This window comes from Alnus glutinosa, chromosome 11 (genome assembly GCF_958979055.1).
Source record: "Alnus glutinosa chromosome 11, dhAlnGlut1.1, whole genome shotgun sequence".
Classification (NCBI taxonomy): Eukaryota; Viridiplantae; Streptophyta; class Magnoliopsida; order Fagales; family Betulaceae; genus Alnus; species Alnus glutinosa.
Window position 1 is genome coordinate 17249443 of NC_084896.1, and position 26862 is coordinate 17276304.

General features: G+C 39.5%; 1 protein-coding gene and 1 long non-coding RNA gene across 3 annotated transcripts; both read left to right on the forward strand.

The window, feature by feature from the left end:
* Positions 1-6670: 6670 nt before the first annotated feature.
* On the forward strand, positions 6671-8059 carry LOC133881168 (zinc finger BED domain-containing protein RICESLEEPER 2-like). Its single transcript, XM_062320121.1, has 2 exons — positions 6671-7438; positions 7568-8059. Exons 1-2 carry the CDS (start codon positions 6671-6673, stop codon positions 8057-8059), a joined length of 1260 nt encoding a protein of 419 aa, XP_062176105.1.
* An 8144-nt stretch (positions 8060-16203) lies between these two features.
* On the forward strand, positions 16204-20655 carry LOC133882646 (uncharacterized). Of its 2 annotated transcripts, XR_009902701.1 has the most exons (3): positions 16204-16404; positions 16510-16626; positions 20256-20655. It is a non-coding gene; the product is annotated as an uncharacterized LOC133882646 (long non-coding RNA). The 2 variants fall into 2 exon arrangements; XR_009902700.1 differs by having other exon boundaries at positions 16204-16626.
* The last annotated feature ends 6207 nt before the right edge of the window (positions 20656-26862 follow it).

Here is a 26862-nt window from a genome sequence, read left to right on the forward strand (position 1 = left end):
TTAGCACAAATATTTTCCTGGACATAGAAATTCAAATAGATAACTCAACTCATGCAATGCGTGTGTGTGTGAAGACTTAACCCACAAGGTATGACTATCACAGAAATGACAAAGAGCAACCAGATTTTCTAGACAAGAGAGAAAATCTGTGACAGATTTGCCAAAAGTCAAACCTTATTACTTACTAGGGCCTAGCCACCCTCATCTGATACACTCCCCCTGAGATGCAACACCTAAATGTTTTACTTGTACCGTGAAGGACAAAGTAAATGTTTTACTTGCACGTAGAGGGCAAGGCATAAATCAAATTCAGCACATACGCAGTGAATAATTAAAACACATAATTCATATGATTTACTGCTTGATTCTTATGATGCTGCAATCTAGAGGGAATGCCAGAGTTTTTAGGTTCTAGGTTCAACTAGCATGTGGTCAATTTGGCCATCTTATCAAAGACCTCTTCGCTTTATCCAAAATTTCTAGAAACACAAAGTCAAAGAAGGAGAGATGTACCTTTTAGGGGAGTCGTGGATAATGCTCATTTTTCATCGCATGAGAAAATAAACTATCATACTTTTGCATATATAGAAAAACACTTGGCAAATTATAGTCAGAAACTCTCAAATATATCTAAGCAAAGAAAATTAATACCCAAGGAATTGAGATATCAAGAGAAAATACATGCAATATTTGATATGCCAAGAGAAAAAATATCCTACAAATTCTCCCCAATTTTTTTTTCTTTTTTTTTTTTTTAAAATGCAATATGGAAATGACATCATATGCAAGGCAAGATCAAACATGATGATGCCAATACAGAAAAACAGTCGCTCGACCTGCTTTTTTTGTCTTCCCCAAAACATACCTGCAAAATTCTCTCAAGAGAAATAGGGGGCAAAACAAAGTGCCACTGGTTCCTAGATTGCATATAAAATATAAAAGAGAGATGAGCAATCGAACCTGATGCCATAGGATTAGGAACCAAATCCTAGGCATGAGCACCTGATCTTGCTAGGTGCGTCTGTTCCCCCTCATGGGGTGACGGTCCTTCTTGACCTAAGCCTGTCTTTCTGAGGATGGTTGCTGGCAGGACATCATCCACTCCATCATGCTCTGCATCCAGGTAGGTGGCTCACTGTGATATTGATCTACTTCCACCTTCTGGGGCCTTCTAAACTGCTTGGGTTTGTTCGTGGAGTTGCCACTGTGATTGGCTGGTACAAACCGCTGCTGAGGCCGCTGGTGCTGAGATGCCTGGTATCGTGGTGCATGAGACCAAGGAGCTTGATATCTTGGTGCTTGATAATAGGGAGCCGGATACCATAGAGTCTGAAACTGGGCCGTAGATCTAGTGCCATAATTTGCCTGTCGGGGCACTTCTTTCTTGGCCTTGGCTTTCTGTGCCTTTAGGAGGGAGCACTGAGGACGTACATGCCCACTTAGACCGCAATGATGGCTTATGGGAGGTCTTCTGATGGAATGAGGCTTCTGAGTGCTTGTAACATCATCATTGACCTTGTCCTTCACTTTATCTTCAACAGTGGGAGGAGGCTCTGGGACTGCAGTTTTTACAAGTACAGACTTTGAAGTAGAGGGAGCATCAGAAGAGGGAGCTACATACTCGAGACCAGTCTTGTCAGTTGGACTCTTCTGGATAGACAGCATACGAGTCAGCTTCTCATCAGTGACTCGTTCTAACTGGAACTAAGTCTCTAGCAGCTTCTCCTCGAGCTTTTGTATTCTGAGCAGCAATGAACTCTTCTCAGTCTTCAAACTGTTCAGATCATAGAGGTGCTGCTTGCGACCTTCCCTCAGCTTCTTATACTCCATATAGAGTGTCTTGTAAGCTTCCTTGAGTTCTTCTCCATTATCACTGTGCTCAGAATAGTAAGAGTCTTCTTCTTCAGCATGTGGGGCAACAAAGGCTAGAAATTTTTCAGACTCTGGAGCTTCTTCGTTTGACTCATCACTGAGAGTCACATTGTATGCCTTGCCCTTGCCCTTGCCCTTGCCCTTCTTAAGATTCTCGCAATCGGCCTGGATATGCCCAAAGCCTGAGCATTCAAAACATCGGGGTCCTCTGGGATCTTTCTTCTCTTCTTCCTCAGGTTCAGCTTCTCTGAGAGATTTCTTTACTTTTTCAAAAAACTTCTTCTTGAACCGATCATCATTCATTAGTCTTCTGAAATTTTTGGCTAACATAGCCACAACTTTTTCTTCATCCTCAGAGTCATCTTCAGATGTGGCTTCTACCTTCTTCTTGGAAGCCTTTAGGGCAATGGTTTTCAACTTCTTGACTGGGGGCAGAGACAACTCATATGTTTGAAGAGATCCCACAAGCTCTTCAATCTTCATCTCTTCAAGATCTTTGCTTTCCTCAATGGTTGTTACTTTGATCCTGAAACGCTTAGGCGAAGATCTTAGAATCTTTCGGATGAGTTTTACATCCGAGATAGGTTTTCCAAGACTCACCATGGAGTTTCTCAGGTCACTCATCTTGGAGTAAAACTCCCCGAATGTCTCTTCTTCCAACATCTTAATTTCTTCAAATTTTGAAATCAACATTTGAAGTTTGGCAAATTTAACAAGCTTAGTGCCTTCATATGTTGTTTCCAAATTTGCCATGCTTCACTGGCTGGTTCGCAGTTTGAAATTTTGGCGAATTCAGATGGAGAAAGTGCTTGGCACAGAGCATGGAGGGCTTTATCATTTGAAAGACGTACGTTTTTTTTAGGGACTAGTTCGAGTGCTGCATCCTCTGGTTTGGTCCAACCAGTTTCAACAATACTCCAACAGTCAATAGATTTCAGAAAGAAACGCATACGTGCCTTCCAATAGCCATAGTTCGTACCATTAAAGGCAGGAACAAAATTAATAGTTTGAGACATATCAAAATATAGAAGTAAAAAAAAATAACACTCAAGAAGTAAATCTCAACAGAGTGTACCAAGCTCTGATACCAATTGAAAAAAATAAAATTTGACTTCTAAAATAAATAACAAGTGTGTGCTTAACGTGTCAACAAAAATAACAATGCGGAAAATAAAAGACACAAGAATTTTTGTTAACGAAGTGGAAACTCAGTTAAGAGAAAAACTACTCCGGGGCAGCCAAACCCAGGATATTCACTATTTAGAAGACAAAGCTAGATACAAGATAGTAACACTCATATATACCCGATGCAGTGGTCGTACCTTGCTCTCTGACGTGTAACCCAACACGAACGCTTCCCAACCAGGTCCCCTACCTGAAGGGGTCTTCAATTGAATCTTTTACCTTAGGGCCAACCCCTAAGATAGACTTCAGTTGTAGCGCAGCAACAACACACTTGCAATGGCTTTAGAGGAAACTTAATCAGCTCAACGATCTCTCAAAATAACTTCTCTGAGCACTTGTGGAATTCAATAGCGAATTCTTGCAGTTCTCAATGCCCAGGGGCCTCTATTTATAGGTTGAGGTGTAGAATGGGCGACTGCAGTGATATATGCTGGTGCCGTCCGGACAGTGGACATGGGCCGTCCGGACAGACAACAGTGCTTCAGATTTTTCTGAAAATTTCGCTGAAAAATCTTTCCTGTTTAAGAGCCACGTCCGGATAGTGAGACACTGTCGTCTTGACGGTCGCACGTTTGCTGCAAGTAATTTCCTTATAAGGCTTCGTGCGTCTGGACCATGGGGGATGAGCGTCCGGACGGCTGATCTTCAACACGCAATTTCCATAGCTGCTATGCGTGCGTATAGACCATGATAGGCAGTCGTCCGGACTGTTGAAGTCGAATCGGCAATTTCCTTAACTGATGAACCCGCGTCCGAACCAAGGCTAACTGTCGTCCGGACGGTGATATTTGAATTGCGATTCTTGCCTTATGTATGAGCACGTCCGGACGGGAATCCACGTCGTCCGGACGGTTGAAGCAATTTTCCCTTAAATTGAACTTTGAAAGAATCTGAAGCTGATCGATCACTGAGAGGCGTCCGGACGGGCTGCTGAGACGTCCGGACGGATGCAAGTTGGAACAGAAGCTTCTCGATACAATGGTGCGTCCGAACGGAAAGTCACGTCGTCCGGACGGATGGTGCTTTGTCTGTCAGGCGTCCGGATGGTATGGCACGTCGTCCGGACGGATGGAACAGTGGACAGATGGGCGTCCGGATGGGATGGCACGATCGTTCGGACGGGATAGCACGATCGTCCGGACGGCTGACAGGGAACCGGAGATTTTCTGACTTGCAGGCAGAATCTTCTGAAACTCTTCTGAATAGCAGAATCCATTGTAAAATAGCATCTTTTACATACACGTGATTTTGTCCAAATAGAATGAGGCCAATAATACTAACAGTTTCAGTTGTTTGATGTTAGATGATAAATTGTTTTAGGGTTTTATGACAATTTAGGTTTGATTTTGTTAGTATTTTGGCCTGATTCTGTGTTTGAACAAAATCACTTGTGTGTGTAAAGATGTTGTAAACAGGGATTCCACTATTCAAAGCACTCTCAAAAGACTTTGCATTGCGAAGATTTCGGTTCCCTGTTAGCCGTCCGGACGATCGAACCATCCCGTCCGGACGCCAGTCAGACCAAGCATCATCCGTCCGGATGACGTTCACTTCCGTCCGGACCCTCCACTGAGTCGAGAAGTTTCTATCCAGCTTGCATCCGTCCGGACGTCTCAGCAGCCCGTCCGGATGCCTCTCGGTACTCGACCACTCTATGATTCTTTCCAAGTTCCGATAAAGGAAAGATCGTTCAACCGTCTGGACTATGTAGTATCTCATCTGGACGCGCATCTCCTTAAGGCAAGAATCGTAATTCAAATATTACCATCCGGACGTCTGTCAGCCTTGGTCCGGACACGCATGCAACTAATATGGAAATTGCCGATTCGACTTCAACCGTCTGGACGACTGCCTCTCATGGTCCGGACGCGCGCATGGCAGATATGGAAATTGCGTGTTGAAGTTCAGCCGTCCGGACGCTCATCCCCATGACCCGAACGCGCGAAACCTTATAAGAAAATTACTTACAGCGGACGTGCGACCGTCCGGACGATTTGCCATCCCGTCCGGATGCAGCTATTAAACGGGAAAGATTTCTTAGCGAAATTTTTAAAAAATCCTGTCGCACAGTTGTCCGTCCGGACGACCATGACCACTGTCCGGACGGCGCCCAGCTATATTTTGCCTGACGCTCATTTGAGCCCTGAGCCTATAAATAGAGGCCCTTGGGCATTGAGAATTGCAAGAATTTGATATTGAATTCCACAACTGCTCAGAGACGTGATTTTTCATCTGAAGCCATTGCAAGTGTGCTGTTGCTGCGCTACATCTGAAGTCTATCTTAGGGGTTGGCCCTAAGGTAAAGGATTCCATTGAAGACCTCTTCAGGTAGGAGACCTGGTTGGGAAGCGTTCGTGTTGGGTTACACGTCAGAGAGCAAGGTACGACCACTGCATCGAGTATATGTGAGTGTTACTATCTTGTATCTAGCTTTGTCTTCTGAATAGTGGAATTCCTGGGTTTGGCTGCCTCAGAGTAGTTTTTCTCTTGATTGAGTTTCCACTTCGTCAACAAAAATCTCTGTGTCATTTACTTTCCGCTGTGCTTATCTTTGTTGACACTTTGCGCACACACTTGTCTTTTATTTAGAAGTCAATTTTCAATTTTCATATTTATTATTCATTCTGTTTTATTTAATGCTCTGTATAATATACTATGATTTTTTTTCAGCTCTCTGTCTCTGTTTGGGTTCTGAGAAATTCTAGAAAAACGATACATTCTAATGTTTCATGTCTATCATTTAGGCATTAATGTACGAACATGATGCTATTTAAATTTTTAGGTTTGATTTATTATTCATTCTGTTTTATTTAATACTCTGTATAATATACTATGATTTTTTTCAACTCTCTGTCTCAGTTTGGGTTTTGAGAAATTTAGGAAAAATGATACATTTTGATGTTTCATGATTATCATTTAGGTATTAATTTGTAGTATGAACATGATGCTATTTAAATTTTTAGGTTTGATTTATTATTCATTTTATTTTATTTAATATTTTGTATATTTTTGTGTAACTGTTGTGACGTCCCACATCGCCTGGTAATGAGGATGTGCTTATATGTATAAATGCACCCTTTATGACAACGCGTTTTAAAGCCGTGATGGTTATGAACCTATCAGAATTCCGCAGTTAAGCGTGCTTCTGCGAGAGCAATCCCAGGATGGGTGACCTCCTGGGAAGTTTGGTTTGGAGAGGCCAAAAAGCGGACAATATTGTGTCATTGGGGGTGGGTCATTACAAATGGTTTCAGAGCCATTACCCAGCCTGAGATGGTGGGAGCGTGCACAAGCCCTATGAGGGACGCCGGCGGGGACGTTAGGTCCAAAGAGGGGGTGATTGTGACGTCCCACATCACCTAGGAATGAGGATGTGTTTATATGTATAAATGCACCCTTTATGACAACGCATTTTAAAGCCATGATGGTTATGAACCTATCAGAACTCCATAGTTAAGCGTGCTTCTGCGAGAGCAATCTCAAGATGGGTGACCTCCTGGAAAGTCTGGTTTGGGGAGCCAAAAAACGGACAATATTGTTTCATTGGGGGTGGGTCGTTACAACTGTAGTTTGTGTTTATTATTGTAATGTAGTCTGCTACCACTCTCTATCCATGGACGAGTTGATAGTCAATGTAGACGAAGGTTCACTTGATGTGAACCTAAATCTGATGAATATTGCATCAGATGATGATGATGGACTTGTAAGTCTTGAATCACGTAATGGAGATGCTGTCCAGCATATCCCCAATGGACTTGTAAGTCTTGAATCACCTGATGGAGATGCTGTCCAGCATATCCCCAATGGGGAAAGTGCTTGTGCTACTGAGGAGGTTCAGGAGGGTGATGATCCTCAAAAGCATGCTTGTGAAAGGAAGCCAAGGAAGAAGACCTCTCCAATTTGGAAGGACTTTAAGGAATTACTGCAATCAGGTGTGAAGAAAGCTCAGTGCATTCACTGTAAATCTATCCTTGGCATTCCTGCTTCGAGCGCCACAACTCAATTTCATAGGCACTTGAATAGCTGTATTCCACTCATAGTAGCTAGCAAGAAGCAGAAGGTGATTACATTTGACTCTGATTGTGGCAGTGTGGGCTCCAGATCATGTTTTACTTATGATCATAAGAAGGTACGAGAGCTTGCTTCTCATATGATACTTTACCATGACTATCCTTTTATGGTAGTGGAACATGTTTTGTTTAACAAGTTTATGAGGGCTAACACTCCTTATTGGCAAAAGATATCTCGTACAACTGCTAAAAGTGATTGTATGTCTACCTATGAAATAGAGAAAAAGAAGTTGAAAAATTTGTTGAAAAATGTTAACAAAGTAAATATAACTACTGACATGTGGACCTTAGGTCAGAGAGTGTCTTATATGGTAGTTACATGTCATTTTGTTGATTCTTGGTGGCATTTACAAAAATGTGTTTTGAACTTTTTTAATGTCCCACCCCCTCATAGTGGTGTTATAATTGCTGATGCACTTCAAAAGAGTTTCATTGAGTAGGGAATTGAGAATAAGGTATCTACAATAACAGTAGACAATGCAAGAAACAATGATGTGGCCATTCGAATTTTAAAAGATGATTTTACTTTGAAAAAGACATTAGCTGTTAAGGGACAACTCTTTCATGTACGTTGTTGTGCTCATATCACTAATCTATTGGTGGAAGATGGTATTAGTCAAATTGGAGATATTGTGGATTGTGTTAGGGATGGTACAAAGTATATAGTTGCATCGGATGGTAGGTTGAAGCAATTTCTTAAAATTGCAAAGCAGTTACAATTGTCCTATAAGAAACTGATTTTAGATGTTCCTACTAGGTGGAATAACACTTATATGATGTTGTCTACTGCATTAGAGTTTAGGGAGGTGTTCCCAAGGTATGAAGATAGGGATCAAAGCTTTCATTGGGTGCCAAGTGTTGATGATTGGGTTAAAGTTGAGAATGTTTGTCATGTTTTAGAGGTTTTTAATGAGGTGACAAAGATAGTATGAGGGAGTAATTATCCAACTTCTAATTTATTTCTTCTTAAGGTTTGGAGAATAAGAGATGTGTTGGGTAAAAAATCTAAGGATGCTAATGTTTATGTAAGAACTATGGCAGAAAAAATGTATTTGAAATTTGAGAAATACTGGGAGGAATGCAATCTACTCATGGCTGTTGGTGCTGTTTTGGATCCAAGGTTTAAGTTGAAACTTGTACAATTTTGTTTCCCTAAAATTTATCAAGAGCCTGTAGCCACTAGAAATGTTGAAAAGGTACATAGTGTTTTAAATGAGTTGTATTGTGAGTATGTTGATGCCCACAACTTAACTGCTACCCCAAACCGTGGGCATCAAAGTTATTATAATTCTGCTTCATCTTCAAGTGATGGTTCATCTAGTGGTGTTCAAAGGGGCACTAAAAGTGGAATGGCTATGTTTAACTCTTTTGTAAGAAGTGTTGATACCTTTCAACCTGTGAAGTCGGATTTGGAAATATATTTGGAAGAAGATTTTTATATCTGTGATGAGGGTACTGATTTGAAGTTTGATGCTTTGGAGTGGTGGAAATCCAATCAACTTAAGTACCGCATTTTATCTAAGATGGCACGGGACATCCTTTCAATTCCTATCACTACAGTGAGCTCGAAATCAACATTTAGTGCTGGTGGAAGGGTCAATGATCCCTATCGTGCATCTTTATCTACTAAAACTGTTGAGATTTTGCTGTGTGGAGCTGAATGGGTTCGAGCACTACATGGACTTAGTAAATCTTCTAATGTGAGTATTATAATTTGTAGGTGTGTTGCTAAATGAGTTTATTTTTTCCCTTAAATAAATAGCAACCAATGTTCTTTGTTTTTTTTTTGTAGTTGGATGAACCTTCTTTGGTGGAGATTGACTTGCCTTAGTGCTGGATTGTGGAGTATTTTTTTTGTTATAGTTAATGAGATCAAATTCTAATATATTTTTATTTATTTATTTTGCTATTCTGTACTTCGCCTTGAAAGAAATAACTCATCTACTTTTTTCTTCGGTTATTTTAAGCAGATACTTGGTATGGAAGTGGATTGGAACTATTCTAGAAGTGTTGTATTTTGGGAAAGTTTTTGTTAGTATTTTGTAAGCTCATGGTAAGTTGATTCTGTTTTATTTAATGGTAATTTTAGACTCATTTATACACTGGTTATACATTGATTATGTTCTGTTTACATGCTTACTTTTTTCTGATTATGATTATTAATTTCTTGCTAATTTTTTCTTTTTCTCTTGTAAATGTGTAATAAACAGGTGAAGAAGTTAATCCCTGCCTCCTGGGGGATTTGCTGCACTGCCATAGTGCCATGTATTTAAACTTGTTTATTTTGTAAGCTTGACAATTAGACTTAATTTTTTTGAATGCTTGTGTTGTGTAGTGTAGATTGTGTAGTTTACTAGTTTATGTTATTTTGTGTATGTTAAGATGTTATATTGTTAGCTTGAAGATTTGCAAGCTGACAGCCTTGGCAGGTTAACTATTGACTAGTTTTTGTTAGAATTCTTGAGATGCGGACTATCCATCCACAGGGATATGCTACTCGATTTGTTTTTGTGAATGCTAGACTTGCTAGTTTATTGTTAGAACTTAGATAACTTAGATTTGTAGTTCATGTTGTTTTCTATGTTTGTGTATTTGGATGTTTTGGAAATTTGAAATTCTTGAGAATCTTGTTAGCTTGAAACTTGGATAGATCATTGATGGATACTTAGATGTATTGGAAAATTAAAATACTTGGAATTCTTGAGAATTCTTGTATATTGCCTTTTTTTTTTTTTTCTTTTTTTTTTTTTTAATGTTGGAACTCTTGAGAATGTGTAATCTGGAATTTGTTGTTGAATGTTGGCCTTATGAAGTGAGTTGTAACTTGCAAGTTTTCATTTGTTGTTTGTAGTTTGTAATTTTTAATTTGTATTTTGTAAGTTGTAATTTGTAAATTAATGTAATTTGTTATTTGGAAGTTGTTGTAATTTGTAATTTGTAATTTGTAATTTGTAATTTGTAATTTGTAAGTTTTAAGTTTAAATATTAAGTTGTAAGTTTGATAGCTTGTTAACATTATGAATGTTGAGAATCAATGTAAAACTTTCAATGTTTCAGTTTAAATTTACATCTTTTAAATTGCTTTGAAATTGAATGTTATAAACTTGAAACACTTGTTATAATGGCTTGAAAGTGCTAAAAAAAAACCCGAGCTCGAGCTCGTTCATTTCAGAAATATGTAACGAGTTCGAGCCGAGTTCGAACCTCAAAAACCCTTAACGAGCTGAGCCTCGAACAGAATTTTCAGAATTTTTCGAGCTCACGAGCCGAGTTCAAACAGGCTAAAAAAAATTCGAGCAGGTCCAAAAAAAGCTCGAACTCGGCTCGACTTAGTTCATTTGCAGCCCTATGTCAGGATGTTTTTATGGAAATCCTGGAGTAAGCATTTACACTAGGAATGAAATACTCAGATGCCACTATGCCAGGAAATATATATTTTCGGAAGGTGGGAAAAAAATCCCTAGATTTTAACAAGATAGCGAATGAAAAATTGATGCTTGTATTGGCTAAATACTTGTGTGGGATTGTGAAAAAATTGCTCATTTTTTAAGTTGAATGTAACAAATAGAGAGCTCGAGCTGAAAGGTGGAAGAAAGGAGAAAGCTGGAAGCTTGAGAACGAGAAGGAAGATGAGAAACAGGCTGGAGTTGAAGTCTCTGGAAGTCGACTGAGTTAAAGGAAGTGGGTGGTTGACTGTCGTACACGTGGCAGTTAGATAGTAAATAAGAAGTTTAGTGCAGTCTAGCTGGAAGGCTTGCTGAGGGGCTAAAACGGTGCGTTGGACATCTGCGTTCCATGGGGTGCTGCTTGTCGTTTTTAGCTACTTTTAGTTGTTGCGTTTTATGTAATAGTTATTGCGTTTTATTAGCTGTCTTGTAAGGCCAGTATATAAGGCCATAAGAGGGAACAGTAGGTCATCTTGCTTGTTGCTTGTTGCTGTGAAAACAGTATTGGAGGGAGGGCATCCTCGAATTTGCCGTTTATCTGTAATTTTCAGTTTATTAATCCATTACCACAACCATTACTACAAAACCCTTCATCAAACTCATCTAAAACCCATCCTTAATCCGTGACAGTGGAGTTGACTGTTACAAATTGGTATCAGAGCCTGATCCGCACATGAAAACCCGATCTATGGCAGCAGAAAATCCCTCGAGAAACCATGAAGATGTGGTCACTCGGGGAGATGTGATGGGGCTATTACAAGCTCAAGTAGCTCAACAGGAAGACGTGAACAGGCGTATTACAGCTCAGATGCAGAAAATTCAGGAGCATTTGGATAAGCAGTCCAGAACCACCCCGAGCAATAGAAATGAGACATAGCAGTTTGTGCTTTACCCCCAGGACTACAGTGGCGGAGAATCATCTGGATCTGGTCTGGGTGATGGGTTGCTGAAGCCAAAGTCTGTGAGGCTGGATTTTCCTCGTTTTGACGGTGAGGACCCGGAGACTTGGTGTTGTAGGGCTGAGCAATTCTTCGAATACTATAGTACCCCAATGGAGCATCGGCTATCCATCTCTTCCTTTCACATGGATGGCAAGGCGTTGCTCTGGTTCAGGGAATTACGGGCCAGTAACCCAGCCATTCCTTGGGCAGAATTCGTGAGGTCAATGCAGATTCGATTTGGTAGAAGCTCGTATGATGATCCGATGGAGTCCCTGTCAAAGCTAAAACAGGAAGGTGCGTTAGAAGACTATAAGAACCAATTCGACACTCTGGCTCTGAAGGTCCGCAACTTACCCGAGTACCACAAGCTGAGCTGTTTTTTGGGGGGACTAAGGGACGAAATCAGAGTGCCTGTGAGGATGTTCAATCCTACAACTCTGGTGGATGCCTACTCCTTAGCTAGAATGCAAGAAGAATGCGTGGCTACGTGTAGAAAGTATCCTAGAACTGCTACCAATTCTGGACAATTCCAGTACTCAGGCCAAGGGTTGAGTGTTAACCTACCGGTGGGATTCACCAAGGGAAATGTTATTTCCAATTCAAATAGGAAGTTTCATCAGGATCAGATCAAGCAGAATTTTCGACCACCAGGAGGAGGTGGACTACCGGGTAATGAAGGGTTGAGACCGAGCCAAGCCTTGGTTCCGGTTCACAAAATTTCGCAAGCACAGATGGATGAAAGGCGACGAAAGGGCCTGTGCTATACTTGTGACGCGAAATGGACGAGGGGGCATGTATGCGTGGCTCCAAAATTATTTATCCTTGAAGCAGTGGAAGGTGGTGAAGAGGAATTGGTCAAGAAACCAGATCAATTGGAAGAGGACCCGGGGGAATTTTTTATGGAGGAGTTTCCGGAAATTTCACTAAATGCCATTACTGGCAATCCCAGCCCTAAGACTATGAGGGTAGTCGGTCTCCTGAGGTTCCACCAAGTGGTTATCCTAATAGACTCTGGCAGCACTCATAATTTCATTGACACGGAATTAGCAGCCACCTTGGGGATTAGACCAGTGAAGCAGGATGGAATCTTGGTCCAGATTGCTAATGGACAAGAAGTGAGGAGCCCAGGCCGAAGTCAAAGAGTGGAAATAAAGGTGCAGGGAACTGTGTTCGGAACTGAGTTGTTTATATTACCACTAGCCGGCTGTGATATAGTGCTTGGAATACAATGGCTAAGGACCTTGGGTCCCATCATGTGGGATTTCACCAAACTCCAGATGAAGTTTCAGTATGAGGGAAAGAGTTGTATGTTACTAGGGTTACAAAGAGGGCCAAATGTGAGCTTTGCTAAGGGGGATTCTTTCAAACTATCGAAGCAAGAGCAGAAGGGTATTTTGCTCCAGTTGGTGAGCAACTCAGCAGGGTGTTGGGCAATGCGAAGGCAGGAAGGGGACACTGCAGAGCTCCCCAACTCGCCTGGGCCCATTTCCCCAATTTTACAAGAGTATGGGGATGTCTTCCAGGAACCAAAGGGGTTACCTCCTAACCGCTCTTATGACCATTCCATACCATTACAGCCAGGGGTACAGGCCGTGTCAGTCAGGCCCTATAGGTACCCCTTCTATCAAAAGGAGGAAATTGAACAGATAGTCAAGGAGCTTCTGGAATCAGGAGTTATAAGGCACAGCAACAGCCCCTTCTCCTCTCCAGTCTTATTGGTTAGAAAGGCGGACGGCTCTTGGCGTATGTGCATAGACTACAGAGCTCTAAACAAGGTAACCGTGAAAGATAAGTTCCCTATACCTGTGGTTGATGAACTGTTAGGTGAATTGGGAGGAGCCAAAGTTTTTTCTAAGCTGGACTTACGATCCGGCTACCACCAAATCCGAGTGGTGGAGGCTGACATTCCCAGAACAGCCTTCCGAACTCAAGAAGGGCACTACGAATGCTTAGTTATGCCATTTGGGCTGACTAACGCGCCATCCACTTTTCAGGGCCTTATGAACCATATTTTTAAACCTTACCTAAGGAAGTTTATCCTTGTCTTCTTTGACGATATCTTAGTGTACAGTGGGGATATGGGGTCACACCTATTACATTTGAAAACCACCCTTGAACTCTAAAGACAAAACAAGTTGTTTGCTAAAATGTCTAAATGCAAATTTGGGAGTGATGAAGTGGATTACCTGGGTCATATAGTTACTGCACAGGGAGTATGTGCTGACCCAAAAAAAATTTAGGCTATGGTGGATTGGCCATTTTCGAAAAACATTAAGGCATTAAGGGGATTTTTGGGTTTGACGGGGTATTACCGTAAATTCATCAGAGGCTATGGTTCTATCGCTGCCCCTCTGACTTCTATGCTTAAAAAGAACTCGTTTGAGTGGAATGACTCAGCTAGGGAGGCTTTTCAGGCTTTGAAGGTCGCTGTAACCCAGGCACCGGTTTTGGCCCTACCCGATTTTTCTAAACCCTTTATTATAGAATGTGATGCCAGTGGAGTGGCATAGGGGCTGTGTTAATGCAAGGGAAGCAGCCTATAGCCTTCCTTAGCAAGGCTCTCAAGGGTAAAGCCCTATACATGTCCACATACGAAAAAGAACTATTTGCCCTAGTCACTGCAGTTCAGAAATGGAGGCCTTACCTTTTGGGACAACCTTTCATGGTAAGAACGGACCAATAAAGCTTAAAGTTCCTGCTGGAACAGAAGGTTGGCACCCCCTTCCAGCAGAAGTGGATAACCAAACTGCTTGGTTATGACTTCCTTGTGGAGTATAAAAAAGGGGCGGATAACCGGGTGGCGGATGCTCTTTCTCGAAGGGAGGATTGGGTCGAGGAGATAACCCTTTCCTTACTATCTATTCCTACCCCTAGCTGGACAGCGGATCTGAAACAGCAATATGCAGAGGATGAAGACCTACAGCAACTATGGAATAAGTGGAATAACAATGAGCTAGATACCCGGAAATACTCTGTCCGGGATGACCTTCTCTTGTATAAAAACAAAATCATCCTAGGGCACTCCCCTCAACTTAAGACCCAAGTATTGACCTTTGTACACAGTGATCCTACAGCTGGGCACTCGGGGTATGAGAAGACTCTACATAGGGCCAAGCGAGATTTCTTCTGGAAGGGAATGAGGCGAGATATAAAAAAATTCATCCGAGAATGTGAGGTTTGCCAGAGGTGCAAGTATGAAAATACCTCCCCTGCAGGGTTACTTCAACCCCTCCCTATCCCTACCAAGGTTTGGACCGACATCTCAATGGACTTCGTGGAAGGACTACCCTCCTCTAGGGGGCACTCAGTGATACTGGTTGTGGTAGATAGGTTATCCAAATACGGTCATTTTATCTCCCTATCACACCCCTACACTGCAGCTATGGTGGCTCAGTTATTCATTTTCCATGTGTTCAAATTACACGGCATACCGCAATCCATTATCTCGGACCGTGACCCAACATTTACCAGTGCATTTTGGGGTGAGCTATTCAGGTTGCAAGGGACTACTCTCAAGATGAGTACTAGCTATCACCCCCAGATAGACGGGCAAACAGAAATAGTCAACAAATGCCTGGAAAACTACCTGAGATGTTTCACTCAGGACAGTCCTAAGCATTGGACCAATTGGCTGCCATGGGCAGAGTATTGGTACAATACTTCCTGGCATGCCTCTACAAGGATAATCCCATTCGAGGCTGTATATGGGACACCTCCACCCCAGTTGCTGAGCTACATTCCGGGCACTACTCGCGTAGAGGCATTGGAGGAGGTGCTACGTAACAGAGAGCAAATCCTCAGTCTTCTCCAACACAACATGGAAAATGCCCAACAACGAATGAAAAAGTATGCAGATTTAAGGAGATCAGAGAGAAATTTTGACATAGGGCAAGAAGTCTACCTGAGATTGCAGCCGTACCGGCAATCATCCGTGGCATACCGCCGAGCCCTAAAACTTGCCCCCCGTTTTTACGGGTCTTTCACCATCATCCGCAAGATCAGCGATGTAGCCTATGAACTGGACCTGCCTCCAGATGCCCGAATACATCCCGTCTTCCACGTGTCCCAGCTTAAACCAAAGTTGGGGTCGTCATCTTCGGCCCTACCAAGACTTCCACCAGTTGATGCTCAAGGGGTGCTCCGTCCTGAACCGGTGGAGATCCTTGCCCGTCGTTCACGGCCGAAAGATAATCGACCCTTCATCGAAGTTCTTGTCCGTTTGGAGGGACAAACGGCGGACGATGCCACGTGGGAGGAGTATCATACTCTCGCAAACGCCTACCCGCACCTTGTGGGCAAGGTGCTTTGATAGGGGGAGGTATTGTAATGGATAGAGAGCTCGAGCTGAAAGGTGGAAGAAAGGAGAAAGCTGGAAGCTTGAGAACGGGAAGGAAGATGAGAAACAGGCTGGAGTTGAAGTCTCTAGAAGTCGACTGAGTTAAAGGAAGTGGGTGGTTGACTGTCGTACACGTGGCAGTTAGATAGTAAATAAGAAGTTTAGTGCAGTCCAGCTGGAAGGCTTGCTGAGGGGCTAAAACGGTGCATTGGACATCTGCGTTCCATGGGGTGCTGCTTGTCGTTTTTAGCTACTTTTAGTTGTTGCGTTTTATGTATTAGTTATTGCGTTTTATTAACTGTCTTGTAAGGCCAATATATAACGCCATAAGAGGGAACAATAGGTCATCTTGCTTGTTGCTTGTTGCTTGTTGCTGTGAAAACAGTATTGGAGGGAGGGCATCCTCGAATTTGCCATTTATCTGTAATTTTCAGTTTATTAATCCATTACCACAACCATTACTACAAAACCCTTCATCAAACTCATCTAAAACCCATCCTTAATCCGTGACAGTGGAGTTGACTGTTACATTGAATGTCGCGAGGCTTAAACACGTATGCCTCTCTCTCTCTCTCTCTCTCTCTCTCTCTGATTACATCAGTTTTCTTCTATATCTCTCTCTGCCTCTTACGATCGATCAATTGCTTTTGGTGTCCAAGATTTGTTGTTCTATCGCTCTCTCTCACAAATCTCCTCCAAGAAACCACCGCTCCACCACCGTTGATCGACGCCGCCAGCCCGCTCAGCCCACCAGCTCGCCTCCCTCTAATCATTCGGTGTGTTTTACTTACTGTTTTCACTCTTCCTGGTCCATGGTTTCATTTTTAATTTTTTTTTATCTTTTAGTGAATGTGGTCAATTTCATGAATTTATGGTTTGAATTTCTTGAGTGAATGTGGTGGTTTTCGATTAGTTAAAATAATTGTTGGAGGCTCATTTGTGAAAAACCCTAAATTTTCATTTTGATTGGGTTCGTTAAAAGTTCAATATTTGTTGGAAAATTTGGGTTTTTGTTTATTTGGGGTTTGTTTGTTTGTGTTCTTTCTTGGGAATTCTGTTTAACACACAAAAGGCTAAGAGCTTTCCCATTGAAATTGTGTAATTTATTAACATTTGTGTGTGTGTGTGTGTGTTCTGTGTGTGTATGTCTTTTCTTTTTCTGTTCAAGTCGATTTTGGTCTTATTATTTGATCTGTAAGAGGTATGTACATATACTTTTGCTCATGAAATTCCATTTTTCTTTGCTTTTCCATTACCACTACATGCTATAGATTCTTTCTGCTGGTGTTATGGGTATGGTAATATAAATACTCCTACACCTGCATCATTAACTGTATGATGTACTCAGGATACATTGTTCAAGGTGAATTGTCAAAAAGACAATTATAGAATCTATTAGCATGGTATCTTGAAGTCCACCAAATATAGAACTCAGAGAGATAGAGAGGCGGAGCAAATGGGAGAATGAATTGGATAAATATCCTGAGTGCATCATACTGTTAATAATTCAGACCCATGAGGAGTAACAAGATTATTGGTTCTAACCTGATGATTTCAGAGTGAAAATTTTCTAATTTAAGTGAATGATCTTAAAGGCCTGGCCATTATATCTTTGGGTTTCATGAAACATGGGTTATTTAATGAACTGGTCGAGTATAATAGTCTCCTTTTAGTTCGTCATGTTGACTGACTTTTTACTTTTCCAGAAATGTATACTAGACCTGGAGCACTGTAAATATGCATCTTTGTTCCAGTTTTCTACCTATCATAGGGCATAGTATGAGTTGATGGTTTATCCACTTTAAGGTTAGGTCTCTCTGTACCAAGAAAATGGGCCATATTCTTAAGCAATTCGATTTATAATTTCAACATGTCTACATGTTATGATAGGTAATGCTGGTTATTCTTGCAATATTGGTTGAAGTGGGTAAATATAGGCATAAATCCTATCATTGTGTGGCTGTGTTTGTATCTTCATTGAGATAAAGAAAGAAAATGATATTTAAGAAGGGCAATTCCAACACCTTTTCCCATTTAAAGGAACAAGAAAAAAGAGGAGAGAGAGAGAGAGAGAGCTGTTGGCTTAATATTTTGTACTATTGTTGATATTGTACTTCTTCTTAGTTTAAAGGTAAATGAAAAATGTTGTTCATAAATTGAAACATATGAGAGAGAGGAGAGAGAGAGAGAGAGAGCTGTTGGCTTAATGTTTTGTACTATTGTTGATATTGTTGTTCTTCTTAGTTTAAAGGTAAATGAAAAATGTTGTTCATAAATTGAAACATATGAAAGAGAGAGAGAGAGAGAGAGAGAGAGAGAGAGAGAGAGCTGTTGGCTTAATGTTTTGTACTATTGTTGATATTGTTCTTCTTCTTAGTTTAAAGGTAAATGAAAAATGTTGTTCATTAATTGAAACATATGAAAATCACCTTTCTATAATTAGTTCTGGGCAATTCATTTTCCCTTGTTCTCACTATTTATATCCTATTTTCAATGCCATATATATGTACACTCACATTATATAGAACCTCTTCAATCTTGCCTTTGTCCCAAATCTAACTTTGGTAAACATTAAATTTGTTTTTTCAATCAGTTGTAGGAAACTAGCTGATGCAAAGGGATTTAGAAAGAATGCAAAGAAATATATGTTTACCATAGAAAGAAAGGGTGCCCCTGTCCTAGGCTAGCCCAATAGCTGTAGCACAAACAACTCCAACTAGCTTGTAACTAATTCAAACTAGTTTGTTACTCCTACCTAGGTCCTAGCTACCTGAACCCCACGTATATTAAAAGTCAATGCTCTCCCTTATGCCTGCATGTATGTAATGCACTTAGTTATTTGTCTATGCGGTGGTCTACATAATGTGAAATCCAAAAGTTAGTCCAACATTGGGTAGATGGATTATGAAGGTGTTTCATAAGTACTAAGCCTAATATTGCTTCCTTATTAGGTGAGCCTGAGTTACGTAAATGACTCTAGGAAGCTTCAATTGTAACTTTAATTAGTCATTTTGGGGTAACAACATATGTGTGGGCTAAAGTTTTCATGGATCATGACATACAAGGTCCAAAGAATGAATTTAGCTCCCTATGCTAACATTGCTAGATTCCTCATGGCACTGAACCAGGGACCTTATAGCCAAAGTTTTGTACCTCATAGTAGTGTAGTTTAGATGTTATCTTTACAATTCCAAGCTTAAACCATAAAATTTAATATGATTTATATATAGGCATTTCAATAGATATATAACGGGCAAAAGAACTCAGAAAAATAACTGGACAGACATTTGCTTTTGGTAAGTAAAAAATGAACAGATAGTTTACAAAAAACTCAGAAAAATGTACAGAACTTATAGTACAAGAAATCTGTGCACTCACTCTGCAATTTGCGGAGGAGGACAGGAAGACTAGAAATAGAGAAACAAAAATAAAAATAAAATAGCTTCTCCGTTTCTAACATTTTTTTCTTTAACTTAGCTGTGTCAAGCCTCTAAAAAACTGTGTTGTCTATAAGACAAGGCCCTGTATGCATCATCTTTGTTTCTAACTAATGATTTTGTGATGCAACTATACTATGCAAAGCCAGTACTTCCACGTTTTATGCAAAGCAGTTCTAGGAATTCTAGGTGTTGAATTTTCTAGAGATTGTTGGAAGATAAAAGCAGTTCTAGGGTTTATTATATGATTCCAATAATTTCTTTATATGATCTAATTTTCTGTCAAACTTGGGAAGCATTAGTTTTGGGTATACCACAGTACACTGTATCACCATGAACCTCATGATATTCTTCATGTTTGAGAAAACAATTCAAGATGGCTTTCTTCCACAGCTCCTGCCAACTTTTCCCAATTAAATGTGAGAGACTTGTTGCTAAACTTATTGAATGATTCAGGGAATTTTGGAAAGCCCAATACTGATGTAAGATTTTGTGTACCTTTTAAAAATTTACCAATGAAGCCAATGATTTATATTTGAACATATAGGTTTTGTATAACTCAAACTTTATATTATTGATTAGTGGTTCAATGACAAAATTTATGTCTAGGAGCTAGAAAGCTCATGTAGGAGCTCATAGGAGCCCTACAGACACACAACATAGATATGAAAATGCTCAATTGTGTGCCTTTGGTGCTCTTCTCTTGCTGGTTCCTTTAGTTAAGTTTCTTATACATAAAAATAATACTAGAAACTAGAAGTGTTCAAACAAAAGTTGTCTAAGCAGTACTAGAGAGAAGACTAAAACAGATAATTGGTTATGTAAGTCCAACAGGATGTACAAGGCCAAGCTGTTTGCTCCTTGCACTTGTCTGATTGAAAGAGTTTTAATCTTCTTACTAATTCTCCTAGCCATAATTTTTTTTCCTTGTTCAGAGCCTGATAGTTTTCATCATATATTTATTTCAGAGCCCGAATGGTTGCACCGAAGCATCCGCAGCAGGGGATGGAACACTGAGAATCTGGAATGTTTTTGTAGTCTCGAAAGTTGCTCCCAAAGCAAACCCTGAGCCTTTTGCTCAAGTGAATTGCATCCGATAATCAGTATGAAGCTGCAGATTTCAAAGCTTCAGTGTGATGAGTACAACAATTAGTTGTGTCATAATCACTTGGCACTCCAAGTTGTTGTACTAGGTGTTCTTGCGTTTTGGTATTAGGATTTAAAGGCAAGTGACAAGCCCAATTATTTGCCCTATAAAGTTCACTTGATGTGAAGATTTTTTACATACAAACTTGCTTATTAAGAATTCATGTACAGGGAAATCTTTAACTGATAACAATTTTTCACATAAAAAGTGCTTCTTGAGAATTCATCTACAGGGAAAGAGTTTTGTATTTCTAATTCTTTAGAAGTAAATTAACCTTGTGAAGAGTTTTTAGTGTATTATTGTTTATAGTCAGCAGCGACCACAATCAGAACCATAAATTAGGATTTGTGTATGATGTTTATTTTTTTGTTTATCAGGATTTTAGAACTTTAGAAACCGATTTTATAGGTTTTAAAAATTTTTGTTCTACAGGATTAATGCAAATTAATTTTAATTAAATAAAAGTAATGGCTTCCTAATGCATGGATGCGCCAAGAAGTTCAAACTCCCTGGCGCATGAGAAAACACATCCTGGCACATAGGCATGCGCCAGAGGGTGCAACTATGCACCAGGAATTATTTCCTGGCGCAAGTTGGTTCATTCCTGGCACAATGATTTTCCTGGCGCAAGTTGGTTCATTCCTGGCACAAATCATTGTGCCAGGATATTTTGGCATATGTGATATATGCCAATAATTGTAATTTTCTAGACACTTCACTAGTGGTAATTAAAATTGCCACTAATCAAATGCCAAGAACATGTTTCCTGGCATTTATTCATACATTCCTGGCATTTAAAAAATACCAGGAATGCGCTTTTAATTTTTTTTATTTTGTAGTGACATAGCAATTGAGTTAGGATTAAAATCCTAGTCCTAGATCCATAGGATGGATGTGTGGTGTATGACTAAAGGGACTGTTTCACTCCCACTTGGTCGTGCACCCAACTAGGAAGGTTTTCCTCTTATGACTTCAATCATATCTATGCTATCTAGATTGTAACGTCCAAGAAATTATTCAAGTATTAAAAACATGAATTAGACTAATTAAGTGATAAATTAAGAAAAATATGGGAAAACACTCATAAATGTTCAAAGGTGACTTTTTGAGTTGTGCGTTCAGACAGACCAAAACGTGTGTTCGGACGGACTTGGTAGAAACTCTGTGTTCGCTGCTGTGTCCGGACGGGCTTGTAGAAGGGACTTCCAGTAAGTCCTAGTTTCTACACGTGTCTGAACGAACCATTTTCATGTCCGGACGAGCCTTACAGAAAGTTCATGTCTTCGTTTTCACATATTCATGTCCGGACAAGCGATTTATGTGTCCGGACAGGCCACATTTTAAGACACCAACGAGCTCATTTTAGCTCATTTCTCCGGTTTTTTTCTCTCCATTTCTCACACAATTTCTCTCTTATCTCTCTTAGGATTTTGAGACAAAACCCTAGATCCTAGTATATTGAAACTTCCAAACTCAAATCTAACGCTGGAAACGTGATATTGTAAAAACCTAGAAAATAAAATGGGTAACTAAGCAATTAATAAATTACATTTATTGAATAAATGTGATTTATAATTATATTCTAGGTAATAATATTTATATAAAATAAGTCTATGATAAAATAATAGAATTATGATAACAATAATAGTAATAATGGGACTTAATGGAATAAATAATTAATCTCATTGATTAAAGTGTAGTTTAAATATATGTGGGGCCAAATGTTAATTATTAAATGATAAGGTTTTAATTTTATGGTGTCCTAGTATAATTTATAGAAGTCTAAGCATTAAAATAAAAAGGCAATCCCCTCTGCCACGTGGCGTCACCCGATTGGTTGGAGATGATTTCATTATCCCCTCCCAACCACTCATCTTATGCCACGTGTCCCTCACATTATCCATTCTATTTCTTTTCCTCTCTTTTTTTTTTCTCTCTCTCTCTCTCTCTCTCTCTCTCCCCCTCACCCACACGTCACTCCTCTCTTCTTCTTTCTTTTCTTTTCTTCTTTCTCTCTCTTTCTCTCCCTCACGCCCGGCACAACCCCCCCTCTCGGTTTCTTTCTCATCCGAACCCCTCTTCCCCTCCTCTCTTCTCCTTCTTCCGCCACAGCAGCCCGATGCCCTCTTCTCTTCCCTTTTCTCTTCTTCTCTTCAGTTTGCATCTGCTGACCCGTGGGAGAGATGGAGCTCGAGAGTGTGTGGCTGCCGAGAGAGAGATTTTTCTGTAGGAATTTGGGGAGGCCGAAAATGTAGAAATGATGCGATGAGATTTCCTCTTCCTTTTGTTTTGGATTTCGTTCTTACTCTCTGATTTTCTATAGAAACCGTATGGGTCTTTTGGGGTTTCTATTTAAGTGATAATCTAGGGTTTGAATGGGTTATTGGTTGTATTTATATTTTAGGTATAATGCTAAATGAAAATGGAGTTTGATTTAAGTTTTGTTGAAATAGAAGAACTTAGGGTTCTGTGTTGGTTGGCCGAATGGTGCTCTCCCCATTTGTGGTTTTGATTTTTATAGCTTAAGATTGGTGTTTTGGTTCCTTGATTTCAATAGATGTTTGAGTTAATTGGATTGGGTAATTTCTGGAAATTTGGTGATTTTTGGAAGGGGTAGCCAAATGGGTTTTGTTTTGTGGGGATGATAGAAATCCATTTTTATAAAGATTAATTTTATGTGTTATGTTTGTTGAGGAAAATTCTGGTTGGACTCTTTGTGTTGGCTGAATAGTATATTCTTTTGGGTTTCGTTTTGTGAGGCTCGATTATGTTCAATGTTCTAAAATGGATTGTGGGATTTTGATTAAGTTTCCGTTGTATTATTTTAATGATATTGGGTTTTGATATGGGTGTTTTTGTTGGTAGAACCCAAATCTAGTTTTGGGTTAGTAATTTGATGTTGTATTTTTGGGAATAGCTTGGTGATTGATAGTCTTAGTTTTGAAGAATGTATGGGCTGGGTTTGATGGGTGTTTCAATGGAATGCAAATCTGATTTGTAGTGGTTTTATGTTACTTAAATCATTCTTTGGGTTTTGATGCTTAGGAGGAGGTATAGTGGATTCTTGATGAAATAAGGTTTGGTTAATCCCTTTATTGTGATTGTTTGTGCTAAAATGATGGATTAGAGGTATGTTGGGCTGATTAGTTGAATGTGGGTTGAGAACTGGTTTGTTGAAAAGAGTTGAAATTGGCATGTGAAAATAATTATTGGCTTCTAATTTAAACCAAGTATGTGTTTGTGTGCAAACAAATATTTTAAATGCGAAATTTAAATAAGACAAGATATTTGTTACGAAGTGGATCTATGAAGAGAAAAAACTACTCCGGGGCAGCTAAACCTAGGAAATCCACTATCCAAAAGCAAAGCTAATTACAAGACACTCGTACTCACATAACCCTATGCAGTAGTCATACCTTTAACGCTGACGTGTAACCCAATATGAACGCTTCCTAACCAGATCTTCCACCTGAAGGGGTTTTTGATGGATTTCTTTACCCTAGGGCCGACCCCTAAGATAGACTTCACACGAACAACTGAGCACACACTGGCACTGGCTTGAGAGCTAACGGATCTTCGATTCTCCCTAAACATCATCTCAAAGCAATATCGAATTCACTGTCGAATTCTGTCAAAACACTAGCCTAAAGCTCCCTATTTATAGGCTTCAAGAGACCTCAAAAACTACTGAGATTCAGACTCTGGCTGGCGAGCGTCCAGATGGAAAATAGCCTCGTTCGGATGGTTTTCTGCGATATCCTTTCAGAAACAGCCCAATTTTATCTTTATTAGGTTCACGTCCGGACGGCTTGACCGAGCGTCCGGACGGTCTTCGCTAAAATCCTTTCCGCGTTCGAATGGAACTCTGAAATATTTTGAACTACTGGACATGGTCTGGACGGCCTGCAGAGACTTCCCAAACAGTGTCGACTTCTGAAATTAAACTCATTGTTGAATATTGATTGGCCTAGCGTCCGGACGGTGTTGCTCTGACGTTCGGAAGTCTTCAATGTTTATCTGTGAGACACTTCGAGGCGTCCGGACGCCTTCAAAGGCCCATCCGGATGGTTGCACAGGAACCGATTGTTTTTGTCTTGGATTTTGCAAGGATTCTTCATGGACATCTTCTAGCAGCTTGTGGTCAGTTATTGTCTTTGATTTGATCATTGTCTGAATAACATGAATATTCTGAATTGAAAACCGACCATCTTGTTAAAACGCAACCATTATATAAAGTGTTTTTGTTATATCTAGAATGTAGCCAATAAAATACTAACAACGTGTTTAGATCCTTTGGTGTAAATGGCGAATGCAATTGAAATAGAGAATGGAATATTATATAGGTTGTTAATAGGTTCATTGGAATCTAGTAGGTTCCCTACTATGATTTATTTTAGTGTTTTAAGTATGTTTTAAGGCTCTAATTTAGTAAGGGACTCATTTATAGGTTTGTATTGACTTGTGAACATGGCTAAGTGGTTTAGAGTGTTAGTAGGATCACTTGGATATGTCTATGAGCTATGATTTTTCGAAGGGTTTGGAGACTTTACAACTCACTTGGGGATGCTTTGACTTAACTAAGTTATTGATTGGTATAATGAGGTTTTGGTAGAGAACATGCTATTTCCATTTATGAAGGGGATTGAGTTCATTTGTCTATGATAATGTAATAGGTTATGGTGAAAGATGATAAGGTCTTAGTCTTGGTACTAAATGAGTGATGGGAGATCAAGTAACTAAGTAAAGGGTTTAAGAAAGGATTATGAATTAAATATAAGGTTAAAATATTGATTCTGTAAAATGGTAAATAGTCCAAATAATCTTATGACAACAAATATAAAATAGTGATACTATGGAAATACCTAAATAAACTCTAAAGTCAATTAGTAATTGGATGACTTAATATCTAGTTCACCTATCCATGTACACATAGTATTTATGTGTACCATTAGATTAGGTTTAAGTGTCGTATGTGTATATGTATATGTGTATATATATACACATATGCATATATACAAGTTAAATGTATATTGTCTACATAACAAGTAAATGAGAAGCTATAAAAGGATTAACAATAATTATGCGATACAACAATAATAAATAAGCAAACAGAAATAGTAAATGTATCTTTGTATTAATAAACAAAGATCATATGAACCTAAACCTAAATGATAACTTAATAATAGTTTAGGATATTTGATTTAGACACGGGTAACGCAACGGGTGAGCGCGCGGATAGTAGGTGTCCTAGAACGAGTTCCATAACATAGTCTAACGTTATTAGTATTTGCAGGGTCGTGTCATAATTGGAGACTTCAATGGGTTTTTCAATGTAGAGTTTGAGTCCGAAGTCCAATGCAGCCAAGGTGATATTTTACTCACTGAGAAACTATTATTTTCATGTATATTGGAATTGCAAAATATATGTGTTTTATAAATCCGAACCAATTCTATGTTGAATATATCTGTTTTGGTTAACTTGAGTAGTTTCAATTATATTCAAATAATATCAATGATGTTATTAAATGATATATGAATGAAATGTGTTGAATTGATTTAAAGGGTTTGAATGTGAGTTGCAGTTGTGATCTAAATTATGCAAAGTAGAATGATAAAATTACATGTTGATTGGTTTATCGTATTGGAAGAAAGCATGATTTGCAAAGAATAGGAGTATAGAGTTTGAATTGTAAAGTATAAAGCATGAACATAAGAATGAAAGGGAGGGTAAACCTCATAAGAATGAAAGGAAGGGTAAGCCTCACAATGAATGAAAAGACAATCATGAGAATGCATATCATTGTTTAAACTGTGTGATGTTTTCATGATATAGAATGTTGTAGTTTTTATGCTAGACTTATTTGTATGCCTAAGAGTTTTACTGGCAAAGAACTTACGTATACTTCTATCGTCTAGTTGCATGATTTAAGAACATTGAGCTTTGACTTACAAGGGTATTTTCATTGTTCCAGTATGAGTAATACAATGTCCTGGGAGTAGGTAGATGGATTGTCATGGTATATCAGTAAGAAGTACTTGGGTATCAGAGTTTTACTCTAGTAACCGCATGAACAACTATGTGCCATAAACGTGAAGTTGTAATGCCCTAGGATTCGGTGTTACCTGTATTCGAGGGATGATAGTATGCTCGTACTAAAAAGCAAAATGGCATGTTTTAAGCTTGGTGTACTTAGATGTAACGCTATTGGTTGGGATATCAGTGTGGCTTGGGAGTAAGTAGATGGATTGTCGTGGTACATCAGTAAGAAGTGCTTGGATATCAGAGTTTTACCCTAGTAACCGCATGGACAACTATGTGCCATGGACATGAAGTTGTAATGCCCTAAGGCATGGTGATATCACAGTTAATAACATTAGATCTCTGTGCATTTGAGCTACCAACATAAAAGTATTATTGTAAGTGGGTG

Coding starts and splice junctions, on each gene's coding strand:
- LOC133881168 (XM_062320121.1), top strand. CDS start 6,671: ATGGACGAGTTGATAGTCAATGTAGACGAAGGTTCACTTGATGTGAAC. Junction 7,439..7,567: donor GTCAGAGAGTGTCTTATATG/GTAGTTACATGT, acceptor TTCATTGAGTAG/GGAATTGAGAATAAGGTATC.